We start from the raw sequence: 16399 nt of genomic DNA, 5'->3' as shown, positions 1-16399 counted from the left end.
GTGCCCGGACGAGCCCAGGGATGCGAAGGCTTTGTCCCCTTTGTCCACCGCGCTGGTGGATCCCTGGAGCTCTCAGGCAGATGGGAGCTCAGCCTGGGCTCCGGAGCACGGGGCTCCCGGCGGGTTAGAGAGCCCAGCCCAGCCAACACTGACCTACCATTGCAATGCCAGAGTTCGGGCACGGCCGGGCAGCCACCAACTGGTGCCACCTGTGAGCTTCCTAAATGGCCTCCCAGCCAATCTCGCCCGCGCTCGGTGCGCTGGAGTAGAGCCGACTGAGAGAATCACGTTTTAGACTGTTGTGGTAGGGCTGACTGAGAGAATCACGTTTTAGATTGCTGCACCTCCCCAGCTCCTGTGCTTTGCAGCATGACTACGTGCCCAACAGAAAACACACCGAGAATGCATCTGACAGGGTGGTTTTTTTCTGAACCTGTACTGTTCAAGGCCTGTCTTCCAAACTTGGTCAGGGAGATCTCAGCAAGCCTCAGAAGGTCAAGCCGTAGCAACTAAGCCCATCAGTAAAAACATAACAAGAAAATGTTAAATTCTTGATCGACTCTTCAAGGTTTTTCCATTCAATCTCAGTTTTCATCTATCGTTTCACTCCTAAATTCCAATCTTCCTCTTTTCATCACCTCCATGCCATCTCAGTTCTCTTGTTTGTATTGTGGAAGGCTCAACAGATGGACTTGTGATCACAGACAATGATTCCTTTCACATCTTTTCCAACCTCTTGTATCCAATCACCCCAGTCTGCTCAAGTAGTCCTTTGCTCAGAGTACTGGGTGTAGTTCTCATGATCTTTTGCTATGAGCAGCAATAGTAGGTAAATTTAAAATGTAATCTGCTTTAAAGCAACACATGCCTAAATTGTTCTGCAAGCAAGGCTTGTCCTTTTTTGTTGTTTTCTTCTTCCACACCAAATGTGCTGCTGAGTTCTGCCCCTTCTGGGGCATCTGTCTTCACAAGCAGCTCCATAGTACTTTTCTTGAGACACCAAAAGTGTTAGTAGTAATCCATCTTTCTTCTGTAGGACTACAGGGATTTCACAAACGTACAAATAAGACTATGTTGAATTTCACAGTAAACATAACTTTTATAGGATGACAGATAAAAATGCAATTGGATTATGTGCCACTGTCATAACACTTTATTACAGCTACCGTATAGATAATTGTCATGGTTTAAACTCCAGCTGGCAACCAAGCCCCATGCAGCCACTCACTCCCCCACCAGCAGGATCAGGGAGAGAATCAGAACAGGAGAAGTCAGAAAACTTATGAATTGAAATAAAGACACTTTAAGAGGTAAAGCAAAAGCTGCACACAGAAGAAAAGCAAGACAAAGACCTGCCTTCCCATAGGCAGGCAGGTGTTCAGTCCTCTCCAGGGAAGCAGGGCTCTATCATCTAACATTTACTGGGAAAATAGTAATTCCAAATGCCCCTCCCTTCCTCCTTCTTCGCCCAGCTTTATATGCTAAGCATGATGCCATTTGGTGTGGAATATCCCTTTGGTCAGTGGGGGTCAGCTGGCTTGGCTGTATCCCCTCCAAATTCCTTGTGCACTCCCAACCTCCTTGCTGGTAAGATGGCGAGAGAAGCAGAAAAGGCCTTGATGCTGTGCAAACACTGCTCAACAATAACAAAAACATCTCTATATTATCAACACTGTTTCCAGCACAAATCCAAACCAAAACTCCATACTAGCTACTGTGAAGAAAATTACCCCAGCCAAAACCAGCACAATATTCTATTGGACTGTTTTAACTAATGAAAAATTGCATTTCTTCTATCCCCTATTTGTTATAAAGATGCCAATTCCAATCTCTAGTTAGCCAGTAACTCCAGCCTCTGCAGGTTGCTGAAGAGGTAGTGTCATATTTTATCCAGGCTGTCCCATGTTCTGGAAACAGGTGTCTTCAGTTATCCAGAAAGGTACCCTGTTACCTCTGATGGCCTTACAGTTCTTCCTTTTTTGAAGTGGACAGGGTCAATCAAAGTACCTAAAGTACGTATTGTGCAGATATCCCTCTGACACGTCTTCCTGTGGGTGTCCACCCTCGTAAATTGCCAATTCACTTAATATTAGTTTTTTTCTGTGCTTTAACAGGACCGAACACTTAGAGAGATGGTTTAGTGGTGGGCTCGGCCGTGCTAGGTTAATGGCTTGACTTCATGATCTTAGACCTTTTCCAACCTAAAAAATTCTGTGATTCCCTATAGCAGTAGCAGCAGTAAGAAGCAATGAGCAAAGTTGGTACCTCAAACACAGTGAGAACAGAGGAAGCTTATATAAGGTTTAGTTCCTACATGCATTCCTCCTAACTGGAACTGGTTGGGCTGCTTACTGTGAAAATTGTACAACTCCTACAGCCTATCAGAGGAAAATACAGAGATGCAAATGCCGCTAAAGCCAAAGTGACAAACCATGTCCTGGGGGGCATCAGCCAGCCAGTCACCAGCCAGTCATCAGCATCACCAGCCAGTCGAGGGAGGTGATTGTCCCACTCTGCTTTGCACTGGTGTGGTCTCACCTTGAATACTGTGTGCAACTTTGGGCACCACGGTGTAAGAACAACGTAAAACTAAGAGTGTGTCCAGAGGAGGGTGACCACCCTGGTGAAAGCCCTCAGGGGGAAGACTTAGTAGGAGCAGCTGAGGTCACTTGGTTTGTTCAGCTTGGGGAAGAGAAGTCTGAGGGATGACCTCATCACAATCAAACAACTCCCTCACAGGGAACAGTGGAGAGGGAGGTGCTGATCTCCTCTCTCTGGTGATCAGCAATAGGATAAAAGGAAATGGAATGAAGCTGCATCAGGAGAAGTTCAGATTGGACATTAGGATAAGGTTCTTCACAGAGTAGTCAGCCACTGAAACAGGCTCCTTAGGGAAGTGGCCATGGCATCCAGCCTGCTAGAGCTCAAGGACCATCTGGACAATGCTCTGAGTCATGTGGTTTAGTTTTAGGTAGTCCTGGGAGGAGCAGGGAGTTGGACTCAATGATCCTTATGGGTTCCTTCCAACTTGAGAGATTCTGTTATTTTAAATAAGAGAAATGGAAAACATTAGCAACTCCATGGTCTGGCATTCCTCAAAGTTATTTTTGCTTTAAGAGTCGAGCTGAGGTAGAGCAACAATACACGGCATTATATCCACCTTTAGCGCAGCTGGAGTTTGTTACAAAAATTAAGGGCAGGATGTGGCCATTATAGAACCTTATGGGACTGCTGGTGTGAGGGGAACTGCAGGGAGTTCAAACAAAGATCCGTATAAGCACAGAGAAACTGACAACAACAGATGCGGCTGGAGAACAGTTTTTATCTCTAAAATCATTCCTTATGTTGTGAGACAGATATTGATGAGAAATTATCATGGAGAAGTGCTGATATCTAATAATTACAAGTTGTAGACTGGTGGACAGTCATCAGACAAATAAAATAATGCCAAGTATAGTATGCAATTTGCATTACAGGAAAGTAAATGAACTGCTACAATCTAGGTAGATTCTCCAACACATAGTGTGAGCTGAAGGATCTTTTTATTCACTAAAGTCCAGGTGTTGTTTGTTTATATCCAGAAAAACTATTTTCTTATACTATTATTGGATAAGGAAGGTGGTCATCCCATTTACTATTAATGTTTCTGTGACACCTACACACATGCTCTTCACAAATGTGACAATGCAGAATCTCCCTCTACTGAAGATCAGCTTTGAGAATGAAATCTTCTATCAGAACCCACAAGTAGAAGGTGGTAAAGATGCAACTGTATAACAATCCTCTTCTCCTAAGCCAACTAAAAAGGCACTATCATCAACTGTATAGAGGAAAATAAGAGGAATGTGAAAGATCTAAAGAGAAAGAATAAGTTTAAAACAAATGAAAATGAAGAAAGTACTGAAGAATCAGAAAAGAAGGAAGCTTAATACAGAAGTCAAAAGAATGAGGGAAGAAAAACTCTTTTCTGTGAAATCAGAATAGTCCGTTCTCACCACCACTGAAATCCTATCCACGAGGTGTTTCAGGATTTGTGTTTCAAGGGTTGGCCACCTGGATGTATTCTGGAGGCATCTTAAGAATTTATAGTTTGGAGCAGCTACAGCTCACTGAACCATTACTGTTGGAATCACTTAAGCCTTTAAACATGCTGATCCCTTCTCAAACCCCTGCCCCAACATCGGCACTTTAAGAATGTTAAGAATTAAAACTCAGTTTGATAAATCCATGATATAAGTTTCACCTTGTATCGTGTTCAGTTGTGGCTACTCTGTTTGAGAGACTACCAGAGTGTTAGAGGCTTTTAGGAAGAATAAAATCTACAACCTTTGGTTCCACACTTTCTGTATCATCCATACCAACTAGAACAATACAGAAACGAGTTAGATATATCTAGTTTTTGGGTTAATATTGTATAGCATGAACATTACAGGGTATGTAATGGGTCAGATGGGAGGTTTTTACAAGCAAGTGAGAGAAGCTCCGAAGTGCAAGTTATTTAGGTTGTGGTTCCATGGCAGCCTAAGCCAATCTAACTGCTGGTTCTTTTACTCCCATCATTCTCCTCACCCCTCTTGGGAGCTCTCAACATTCACTCCCTGCAGCGCTCAGTTGACCTTTTGTGAAGCCATCTCAGCACACTAACCAGGCAGAATACCAAACCAGCAGCTCCCCAGAACAGGGAGGGGTTTTCTGATGCACTGGTAAATAGAAATGGTTCAGCTGAGGCTCTGAGGCACACTGGAATCCATGCAAGGGGCAACAGGAGTCAGGAGCCAGCTGTTATACTGACCAAGGCTGGTGTGGAATCCCAGTCTGCACATTTATTAGATGATCAACATCTGCGGTGGTTATGAAGCTATTTGCAAAGCAGCTGTTTGCTCTGCTAAAAATTATGGTTGGTCATTTGCACGTTTTTACTCACGTGTTACCTGGGTCTGCTGTGTGACCAAGCACAGAAGGTTTGCCTCTGGGCACAAAGGAACAATCCCCGATGAAACTTGTTTATTTCTTCGGTTACTGCCCTCAGCTATATGGTAGCACTGCCACAGAAATGTGCTCAAAAAATAAATAACACCTCCCCAGCTGTCAATCGCTCCTTGAAAAGGTCAGTTTCCCTCCTGACCCCAAATTTAAAAACTATCTTTTAAGTTAATTTAAAATAAGACACTGAATTTCACACGGGCATGTCTGAGGCATTAGTTCACCCTCCTGCCTGCTGACTCCTTAACGGAGCAGATGCCTTTGGAAAGTAACATCTTTAAGCCACACACCGTTTGCCAGAGCTCATTTGTCAGCGCCCTGAGGCAAGCCTTTCATCTTTCAGCCACATAATGATAGCAGAACTGCATTAGAGGTGGCTGTATTTACATGCATGAGCAATCCGGTTAAAATGCATATTTTTGCTAGCCAAAGCACCAGCAAACTCTCCTTTGCTCACTACCAGTCAGCACAGCCAGTAGGTGTTCAGAAAACTCAAACCCCTCTCCCCAAAAACAGTCTTTGAAATCTTGCTATAAACACTTGCCTGTACTCAGAAAGGTTCTGCTCAGTAGAAGCAGAACAATGCAGACTAGTCCTTTTATGAACAGATATCACTTCTTCTAGACAAAAAATGAACCCAGCAGGCAAATACAACTTCAAAGGAAATAAAAAGATCAATCTGTCCTGGACCTCTCGGTATGCCTGATATTTTAAGTTCCAAAAGAAATTAGTCAGACTTACCACAAAAAAAAAAAAAAAAAAAAAAGAGAGACAGAAGAATGTGAGCACAAAATCAAAACTTGCTAAAAAAGCAAAATATCATCAGAGCTGGTCTTGATTTTAATAGAAAACACTTTCAGAAATACCAACATATTGTGCAGTTTAAGAGAAACACTATACTCTTAGTTTTATAATACCAATATTTACAACACCTAGAAACTGTCTGAGGAGTAATAATGGGTCAAGTACACTGGTTTTTGCTAGAAGATTGGCCATTTCCACGTAAGGGCACTCAGAGATGGCACTCAGAACTTAAGATGCTTTTAGAATGGCAGAGAGTAATTGCGTTCCCATTACAGGACTCCGAGAACACACCCCTATAACTAACTTTGGCACAGTGTAAGAAAATAAGGACTTATACATCCTCACCAGGAACAAAGACTATGTTCAACATAGACATGGGCCTGTACTTGCATGAAGGCAGTTAATTCTGCTATCGTGGTATGACCATGCTTTTATTTGTTCAGTTCCCACAGACTTCAGTTTCACATGGTCCAATTTAAGCCCACATTCTCCCCAGAGCATTTAGTCCGGTAGAATAGTTACAGGACACACACACATAGGTTTGCATAGTAAGCAGGGGCTAACAAACTACCACGCTTTGTATTCTGCCGAGTAACTAATCTGCTTCTAAAATACTGTGGCATCATTCTCATCTCAAAAATAATATTTCTATAGACTAAAAAGCCCACATCTGCCTCCAGTCTGCAGTGATTCAAATTAAATACTTCAGCCCAGCATCATGGTGGGGATGTTTATCTGGAAGCCTGTCTAAAGAGTCTACTTAGTCTAAAGATCTACTTATGTAAAAGCAGTAAGAGATGAAAGGCATGTTTTTATGTCTTCCCCAGCAACAAAGACAATTCAACTTCTGCTAGTACTTAAACAATCCTTGAACTCTCAAAGCCTTCCTAAAAGATAGTATCTTTATAAACAAACATCTGAGTCATGCAGCATCCACCTTTAAAGGACTATCGACATTTCAGAACAGACACCCCCATGTCTTGAAAAGCAAAACACTCTTAAGCAAAAAACTAGATATAGTTCTTCATAGACTAGTTGATATAGTTCTTCATAGACTAGTTTCCTATTAAAAAAAAAAAAGTGAAGAACCTTTAAGAAAGTAATCTATCAAAAGGACTCCTTAGGTTTGATCAAAATTGCTTTGTTTCCGTCAATTAGAAGTTACCTCAACACAGAGCTCTGTACAAAGAAAAATAGTTTTCAGCTAAGCTGCTCCTCCTTCCTGAGGACACATGCTAATGCTCACAGACTCTTGAAAGAAACTGGACTTGTGCATAATCTGCACACTAGGTAAATTCACAGAAAAAAACCCACCTATTTGCTATGGTGGGGGGAGATCTGATCCAATTCAGATCTCAAACTTCATTTAAAAGGTGGTTACAGTATAATTTCCATGTTTTAGTTTTGTCTTCCCCTAAGCCAGAAGAGAAAAAATCCCAGGTGTATTGGGGGTAACTGTGTTGCCATCCTTCTTCCAGGTAATTGAAGTGAGGGGATTCATTCTGCCTGCAGCAGGAAGCAAACACACTTTTCAGATGACCTAATTCTTTAAGATCAGCCTATGGGAATAAGTCATCATCCAAGTCCTACTGACCACACCTGGCAGAAACCAGGGTTTCTTCACGTTGAATATTACCCACTTTTATACTGCAGGAAGGAACTTACTGAGATGAAATATAATTATTTTGACATGTTAAAACACTTTTAAAAGCCCCTGCTTGGCTTCAGTTCCATTTCCCATTTTGACAGACTCCTAAAAGTGTTAAGTCAGGACTTTACTGGAAAGGTCTCTTTCATAAGGCTCTCAGACAAAAGACCTGAAACCAAATTCTCACTTCTACAAATAATTTTTAAATCTTCCTGTAATCCAGAATACATTTCGACAACAGACTGCATACAGAGAAGCTCAAGGTTCAAAACCCTAAAATGGAAAACAGAAGTGGTGTAGTTGCACATAAGAGAGAGCTCAGACACAAAGTCAGCTTAAGCGCTGTGCACAAAGGAAGAATTGAAACCAAAATGCTCAGAGAATCCAGGAAATGAGAACACCAGAAAAACAGAATAAATTCCATGGGTAAACTAACCCAATTCCTTTGCACAATAAAAATGCCTGTATTTTTTATTAAACTATCCCTACAAAACAGAACAATTGCTGAAGATAACTAACATGCAGCAGCAAAACGAGCTATAGCAGAGGAAAGTGTCCCACTTTTTTCAACAACTTTTCACTTCTGCCAAGGTCACCTGTCTGTAACTGCACAGGTTGCCCATCTGCTCCGGCACTGCCTGTTTGCAGCCTGGAATTGGCACCAGCTCCTGGCTGGTGATCAGAAGCATTCGCTGACATGCTGGGCTGCCCAACACAGGCATTCAAGCACCCCTTCGGAGCAGCAGCCACATTAAACTGATTTTTTTATCACATACCAGGGGATACATTCAAGTAGTTGGCAATGTGATGGACTAACTCACTGAGTGTTTATTAGGACAGCGATCCGTGTACAAAAGCATGAGCACACTCTCAACAACAGTATAAGCATGAAAAGACAGAGCTTGGAGTTTGGAGCTTCTCCACTGCTCCATGAACACAGTACTGAAGTTGCTGAAAATTCCAGGACAAAGTAAAGAAGCACCTGTCTGTTCCTAAAGAAGTTTCCAAAACATTTATTTTTTTTTTAAGCAGCAGTTTTATCGTATTTTCTTGTGTATTCTGATGGCACAGAACCATTCTAGTTTTTCTGTCAGTATATGAAGAACAAGCTTAACAACACATACTCTTAAAGAAGTAGCATCAATATTTCCTTATGGTTTTACGGAAATAATTTCTCAATTTAGAAAACTAGAAATTTTTTTTAGAAACTTTGCCTGTTTTGCTAAATAGTATTGTAATTGCCCCTCTCTAAAACCTGCTTAAGTATAAAGCTTAAGCCTTTCAGCCACTTGGTACACCAAGTCTGTCCACAGTCTCGTCTCTATTTGATCCTCTGTGCAGAAGCAATACCACTGAAGGCTTCCTGTACCTCAGCTCACACATTAACCTGCCAAACCAATTTACAGGACAGGTCCAGAAGTTACACCAAAATTGCTGCAGCCTTTTCATCTGCCAATTTAACAGCTCCACTTTTATGACTTGGTGTAGCAACCACTTATACTGCAGAACAGTGCTTCAGACAGAAGTGGTTTAAGTACTTCATATACTATATTGAAAATGTTAAGAAAGTAATTTGGACCATCAAGGAAAAAAAATCAGAATTATAGTATCTTAATAAAAGTTTAACAGTGAACACAGTCCAGCCTTCTCTCTGGATTTATTTGCATTTCAAAAGCCAATACAAAAATGTTACATACATACCAGTCACTCCTGTAGACTAGAACTTGAGTAGTCACTGGGAATTTAGCACTGCAGTGTTTTCCAACAACGTGCAACATTTTATGTTCAGCTAAAAGGGTCCTCTAATGCAATATTCCAGCCTGGGGTTTTTTCCAAGCCTTTGGCAAATGTGGAAACTCCACATGGAGTACTACTTCTGAGTAGCTCCATTATTTTTATGTAAGTGCCAGCAGGTAGCTATTTAAGTAGATTGTTTTGTTATATATAAGTGCCACTACATGTATGCCTCTGCTTTACTTTCATGGCTTGGTTTAAGCCAAAACATTAGTTCTGAAAACATCTAGTTATACCAATGGCCTCATTACATGAAAATGTTCATCTGGTCTTAAGCAGTCAAAGCAAGTATCAATTTTAGCTACTGGGTTGTGAAGCAAAATCCTTTGCAAGAGACAATTAAGGCTTCCATCACCCTACCAGAGGTAAGTATGAGAAACAAGTCTAAGCCACAGGAGCATTGGTCTATTTTTGACAGTGGTATTTAAGTATTTATTAAGCTGGTTTTCATCCATTTATTCAGTTGGCTGACATCCATCTGCCACATGTAACATTTGAAAATGCAATTAACAAGCTGCTAAACTAAGGAATCTGGATAGCATTTGGTTGGATTTCTTTCTATTAACATAATAGGCAAGAACTTCTGGAATTTATCTTGCTGATACACTTCAATCCTGCCTGAAGCAAGGATGGGAAAAGGTACCCCTGCTAGTACAAAATAGTTCAAGTATGTTAAAAAGCAACTGACTATTTTTTTAGTAACAGTGTTTGCATAAGCAGAAAAAAAAACCCTTTCAGTTTCTCATCCATCTCTAGCAATATTCAAGTGAAGTTCTACTTTAATTTTTAAAATACAGAAGTTTAATTATTTAGCCAATGTAACAGTTCTGTAAACTGCATCACGGATAATGCTGCACAACTTATGATCAAGAGCAATACTAAAAGCTAAAATGTTGCTAGTGACTGTGGTAATACAGATTGGCAATTTCATCATTTCAGTTCAGAAAACATCTGTTCCTCTAAACTCCACCAATTAATATAATTTATGTAAATATTTTTTAAGTCCAGTCATCATGCTACAGTATTAGGTTAATAAACCGTCTCACTGTAAGAATATACCAGCATAAGGTATGAACATAATGAAATCTATATGAAATTTTATAGTATCTTTACAGAGATACGCTTGTGGCCCATCAAATTCATACTAACATACTGCAGATTTAAAATATTTACTTGTCTTCTTAGCATACCTAATGTGTAAGAATAGCTGCTTGTTTGATACCCAAAAATAAATATAAGCTTTCAACTGAAAGCATTTATTTTCCGAGTTTTCCAAAGCGGAGCCTGAGGGGCGAAAACGCTTCAGACACGTCATCGGTCCACTTCAGTACATAAAAGCATCTCCTGTCCCAGTATCCGTTCAAATCCAAGAGATATTTTCTTCCAGTGAAATATGACCGGAGCACTCATTTTATTTTCAGCAATTCAGTCTGTTTCCATGGCAGCACTGCGGGATTCCTTGGCCACCATGAGCCGCATGAGCTGACTGTGGAATTTCTCGATCTTCTTTACGTCTTGTGCCTGGTCTGTTCTGTACAGCAAACACTGCAAGAGAAAGTTGCTGAGTATCACATTTCACTTGAACTGTTTTATCTTGTTTATAGTTGCAACACATTTGTGCTTAGAACACACAAAACAAGGAGAGTACTTAAATGTTCATTTGTGGCATGTTGTTACCATGAGGCAGCAGCAACACATCCACGCTGTTTCAACATATACACATTATCAGTGTTCACATTTCAGTTTCTCCTAAACATTCATGCCTTCCATTTTGAAAACAGGGAAGCTTATAATTTATACTAATTTCTTCTAGCTCAAAAAGTCTGTTAAAGATTGGGATTTAAAGCTGTCTTTAAAGACACTCCTCTTTGTGTTGTCTAAACATAGAGCCAGATTTTAAAACTGAAGTTACTTCCCTATTCTCTGTATTCTGAAAGCAAGTTCATTTTGCCTTTCACAGTCCTTAATGTTACACTGCCAGGGACATAAAATCAGATAGTATTTCCCACTGAAAGGGATCCCCTCCCTCAACAAGATCTGTTTCTAAGACAGCCTAAATAAGGAACATAGCATCTGATTAGGATAAAAAGAAACTGCTTCATGTGACATGCCTTTAATAGCAAGGGACAAGGGTAATATGCCAGTGACTTATCACAGAAAGACTGTGGTAGTTTGTTTTTCTGCTTGGAGACTAAGCAATTCCTTATACCTGTACAGCATGAGTATGACTGCCCAGGCTGATGTAGCAAAAAACCAAAACCACCCAGAATACTCCATTCTTCAGCGACTTTTGTCAGCATTGAATTCCTATTTTAATTCAGAGGAAGACAGAAGGAAACAGTTTGTCCTTCAGCTATATTAGTTCTACAGATTGAGCATTGAGGAAACTTCCTTTACCACCTTTAGAAAAAAAAACCACAACAAAACACAAAAAAACCAAAACAACCCACCCCCCAAAAAAGCCAACAACAAAAAAACCTGCCAAAGCCATCACAAAAACAAACAAACAAACAAAAAACCAAAAAAACAAAACCAATCCCCATTTCCCCCCACCTGGTGTAACATCTGTGAATGGAAGCAGGTAAGGCAGCCTTATATATACCCCGGAAGAGTTCACATTTGTGAATCACCTGACTCCAACTTCCCCTATGGAAGATTTCAGCGAAATTGCCCTTCACTTTCCCCTGTTATCAGCACCCCACACTCCACATCTCTCCCACATTAAGTCCTATTACCCTACCAAGAAGTGCCATTACTGTAGTTTCACATCCCTCTCAGGCACTTGAAATACCAATGCCAGACTACTTGTCAAGGAAAGAAGAAACCTGATTTTTTCCAAGTCTGAAGAGAAGGGCAGAATACTGCTGCCCACCCTGGACTGCAGAAAAACAGCTCCTCAGCTATAACACCACTGTTGGTTAGTTTTGAAATCACAAAGAAGGAGCTGAACCTGTGGTTGGAAGCTGTCACCACTCTAAGCAAATAAGGCCCACACTCACACAAGTAAACATATGTTTGAAAATGCTCCTGAATTGCTTCAGCAGAAGCTACCAATGTTGTTCCATGAAGCAAGTTCAGATGGAGTGAGTCCAAGATTTCTGTAGCGCTCGTTTTCCTTGATTTGACAGAATCCTACAATAATTCTGTTGAAATCTATAAAGAACAGTGAAGTGTTAGAACTTTCCTGGACTGCACAGAGTTGAACCACAGGTCAGTGTCAATCACAAACACAGCAACTAGGGAAGGCTGAGCAAAAGGTTTTAGAAAACTGTCAGGCACTCCCAAGGCAGTGGCTAAGAGCTCCTAAGTTGACTGACAGCAAAATGCAAGTCTATGAGAGTACAACAAACCCTGAAAGGGGAATGTTTCTGTACTTACAGCTACGTCATCTGTTACTTTGATGCAGAGGTTCCCATCACAATGTCGGTATTTCAGAACAACCCGCACCTGAAATGACAAACACTTCAAGAATTAGCACCTAGAGCTAACAATTTTCAGAACATATTGAAGGAAATCTGTCCACATTCAGACTACCTTTTATTATAATTATGTACTACTTCCTGTTTTCACCACCTCTGTGGTGGTCCTCAGCTCCGGTGGCCACTAATCCTACAGCCAGGGTGGTGTGGAAGTTGAGCCAACACATTTCCCTGCCTAAAACGTTAAACTGGTTTTCTAGCAGCATCAGCAAGGTTAACATTGGGCACATTCAAAAGCACAGTCAAAACAGCAATGGCAGTTGCAGAGACCTCAGTGACAGGCAGGATAAACTGTGAGAGCCAGTCGATACAAGACACCCCCTCGCTATGTATCGCACTACAGAAAAACTAACTGGAAGCTTGTGTTTATAAGCTTGAAATACTTAAAAAAAAAAAAATTAGCTCTTCATGAAGACCTGAAAGGGATTAACTGAATGAGGTAAGCTCAACATCACCACTTTTCTACAGTACCTGAACTGTTATCACAGTTCCTCCTGCAGCCATCTGCCCTGAGCCCAAACCTACCCAGTGCCTCTGGACCCTCAAATCACCAAAGTTCCCAAAGCCACAGCGATAAAAATCCACACCCTCAGATTCTGACTATTAAATGGTTCCTCTTGAGCACAGACAGCCATAGAGACTTTGTATCTATTGTTTCTAGCCTCAGTTAGCACCAGTAACTAGAAACAAAGCAAGGTGGCCTTTGAGAACATTCTGAACTCACACTGTAAACAGGACTTTGCTAACAGTCAACCAGCTCCTTCACTGTAAAACACATTTTGAAATTCCTGCTCCAGGATGGATCTCATCACAGATGTACCCTTTCTGTTTAACAAGCTGTCACCTTCTGACCACAGAACACATCCCTGCTGAGCAGGCCCTAATACACAGGAGAGGCTGCCACAAGCAGCAGGCACAGACTTGATACATTGAGAACTTGCTCTCCCCAAAGGCGAGACCACTTATTGCCTGGGTGGAGAACACTCACCCACCTCCCCCAGCTCTTCTTCCTTCTGTTTCCCAGCAAGCTCAATTACATACAAAAGCTCCTCAGGCTAATCCTTTGCCAAATTAAAAGGAGGGTACTTGTGTTATGATTCTGGGGCCCATATAAACTCCTTTGTAAATAGATGAGTTTATTGCCATGGATGAAAAGAGATTTCCTTTAAGAAAAGGGGAAGAGCAACTCCTGGCTGCAGAGACATCCCTCCTCTTTCACTTAATCAAATGTCACAGAGCACAAGAAGGCAAAACTGGGCAATTTTATTATCACAGATGGGTGGCAATTACATATGGTGTCTCTGTGCTAATTAAAAGGCATATGTTCATCTGCCTTAAATCATCAGATGTTAATTCAATCTTCTGAAGGTTACTCCACGTCACCTATTTTTGGTGAAGGAAACTAGGCCTTTTTTACTGAAGTTTTCTCAGGTGTGAATTCCACATTACATTTTTGCGCTCCTTTGTAGCTGAATTATAATGCCTTTTCTGAAGACTGAGGTTACTTTTAATATTTATATAAAAACAGTACTCCAGAAAAAGTCACTGAAAACAAGAAACAGTCACATATACCAAGAAGTTAAATCCTTGAGCAATTCCTCTTTGGGAAGCAAACACCTTCCAGTCTGAAACGTCACTGCAGACAACAACGCAATGTAAGAGCTAATAAAAGCTTTCTTTTAACTTTTTCAGGAAGACAAATTCAAATGATACAGTCTTACATGTGAACTCATAAAACAAACCAATTACCGATACGTTCTTCATTCAGCAGAACTGAACCTCGGTTTCTACCAGACAGGTACACTGTGAATAAGCACAATGGCTCTGAAGTTAGGCTCTCAAGGTTCATCCCAGTTGCTGACACCACCACCCAAAACACGTTTTTGGGGTGATAAACGAGAACTGCCCCATGTTTTGTAGAAAAGGACAGTCAGGTGCAACACCAGCAAGTAACCTGTCCCTGGAGCTGCTTTTACCCCTGTACTCAGCACTGGTAAGGCCACACCTCGAGAGCTGTGCCCAGTTCTGGGTCCCTCAATTCAGGAAGGACACTGATGTTATGAAGCGAGTCCACAGAAGGGCAACACCGCTGGTGAAGGGTCTGGAGCACAAGTCTTACAAGGTGCAGCTGAGGGAATCAGGGGTGTTCAGCCTGGAGAACGCTCAAGGGTGACCTTATCGCTCTCTACAACTGCCTGAAAGGAGGCTGTAGCCAGGTGGGGGTCGGTCTCTTCTCCCAGGCAACCAGTGACAGGAGAAGACGACATGGCCTCGAGCTACACTAGGGGAGGTTTAGGTTGGACATCAGAAGAAATTTCTTCACAGAAAGGGTGATTAGACATTGGAACGGGCTGCCCAGGGAGGTGGTGGAGTCACCGTCCCTGGAGGTGTTTAAGGAAAGACAGGACGTGGCACTGAGTGCCATGGTCTGGTTGACGTGGTGGTGTGCTAGGCCATAGGTTAGACTCGATGATCTCAGAGGTCTTTTCCAACCTAATTCATCCTGTGATTCTGTGTTTCTGCCTCCCCCGTGCCTTCACCAGCCCTGCACCACAGAAAGCCCCCCGAGCCCGACACCGCCCGCCGCCCCCGCCGAGCTGCGCGCAGCCGGGGCCGCCTACGGAGCGCCGCTCCCGCGGCCGGGACGCGCTCCTCCCTTCGCGACCCGGGCTGTCCCACCTTCATGGGGTCGGCGAGGTAGAGCTTCTCGGCGGCGCGGGTGAACTCCTCCCAGGCCTGGAAGTGCGGCATGGCCGGGCTCACTCCGCTCCCGCGGCCGCGGAAAGATGGCGCCCAGGGCGGGGAGGGGGGGGCGGCCGCGTGAGACGGCGCCTCCCATTGGCCCGCGGGAAAGCACCGCCCAATCGCGATGCTCGTGACTCGGCGCTCGTCGCCACAGCGCCCCCTGGAGGCGCGGCGGCATGGCGGCAGCGGGAGGGCTGCCGGCCCCGGGGCCGCAGGTTCGAGTCCCGCCACAGGTGGAGCGGCTGCCCGGGGCCGGACCTGCGGGTCTCGGCCAGGCCAGGCCAGGCCAGGCCAGGCCACGTGCGGGCTCTGTCCACCTCAGCCTCCCACCTTCAGCCCACGGAGGCGGCGGACACACGGGTGAGCCGGCGTGGAGCCTGGAGGTTATGACGGGAGGTGAGCGCAGGGCCCCGGGCCGTGTGTCTGAGGTGCTGTGTGAGCTCGGCTGGCGCTCGCAACTACATCAATTCCCGGGTTTTCCCAGGCTGCGAGGTCCTTTCTGAGGCTGGATGTTGGCTTTGTATGGAACAAAAAGGGTATTTAGGAGCCCTCGCAGGTTTCCCTGGTCCTGGCTGGGAGGTGCTCAGGAAAGGATTGCACTGGAACTGAAGCTGCTGGTTTGGGAAAGCGGCTCAGCGGCATAAAATAAAATTATGAAATAAGGTCTTGGGGAGCCCTGCTTTTCAGTTGTGTGTGTGCGTGTGTAAAGCATTTACATAAAACTTACTAACATTCATGTCAAAAGGGAAATGAGGGAGAGGGAAAAAAATTCCAAGATTTCTCCCATTATATTTTAAAATTCCATTTCCTGAAGTGATTTTTATGCCTTCATAGCACAAAGCTTGTAGCCAGCCACAGAGCTAAGCTCTGATCATGTCACACAGCTTGTGTAACTGCTGCGATGACAATAAACACGTAAAACTTGCAGTCTCTATTCTCTATTTCA

The 16399-nt window shown here is 43.0% G+C and overlaps 1 protein-coding gene across 1 annotated transcript; it reads right to left on the bottom strand.

Annotated features, from left to right (window-relative positions):
* Positions 1-8240: 8240 nt before the first annotated feature.
* SRP9 (signal recognition particle 9) lies at positions 8241-15497 on the bottom strand. The gene is made up of 3 exons (XM_027713019.2): positions 15388-15497; positions 12608-12676; positions 8241-10774 (listed from the first exon to the last, which is right to left on the bottom strand). Exons 1-3 carry the CDS (start codon positions 15457-15459, stop codon positions 10655-10657), a joined length of 261 nt encoding a protein of 86 aa, XP_027568820.1. The 5' UTR covers positions 15460-15497; the 3' UTR covers positions 8241-10654.
* Between the last annotated feature and the right edge of the window lie 902 nt (positions 15498-16399).

The sequence above is a fragment of the Pipra filicauda genome, unplaced genomic scaffold (assembly GCF_003945595.2).
Source record: "Pipra filicauda isolate LSUMZ 115617 unplaced genomic scaffold, ASM394559v2 scaffold143_size2779998_pilon, whole genome shotgun sequence".
Classification (NCBI taxonomy): Eukaryota; Metazoa; Chordata; class Aves; order Passeriformes; family Pipridae; genus Pipra; species Pipra filicauda.
This window is presented reverse-complemented; position numbering and strand designations above follow the sequence as displayed.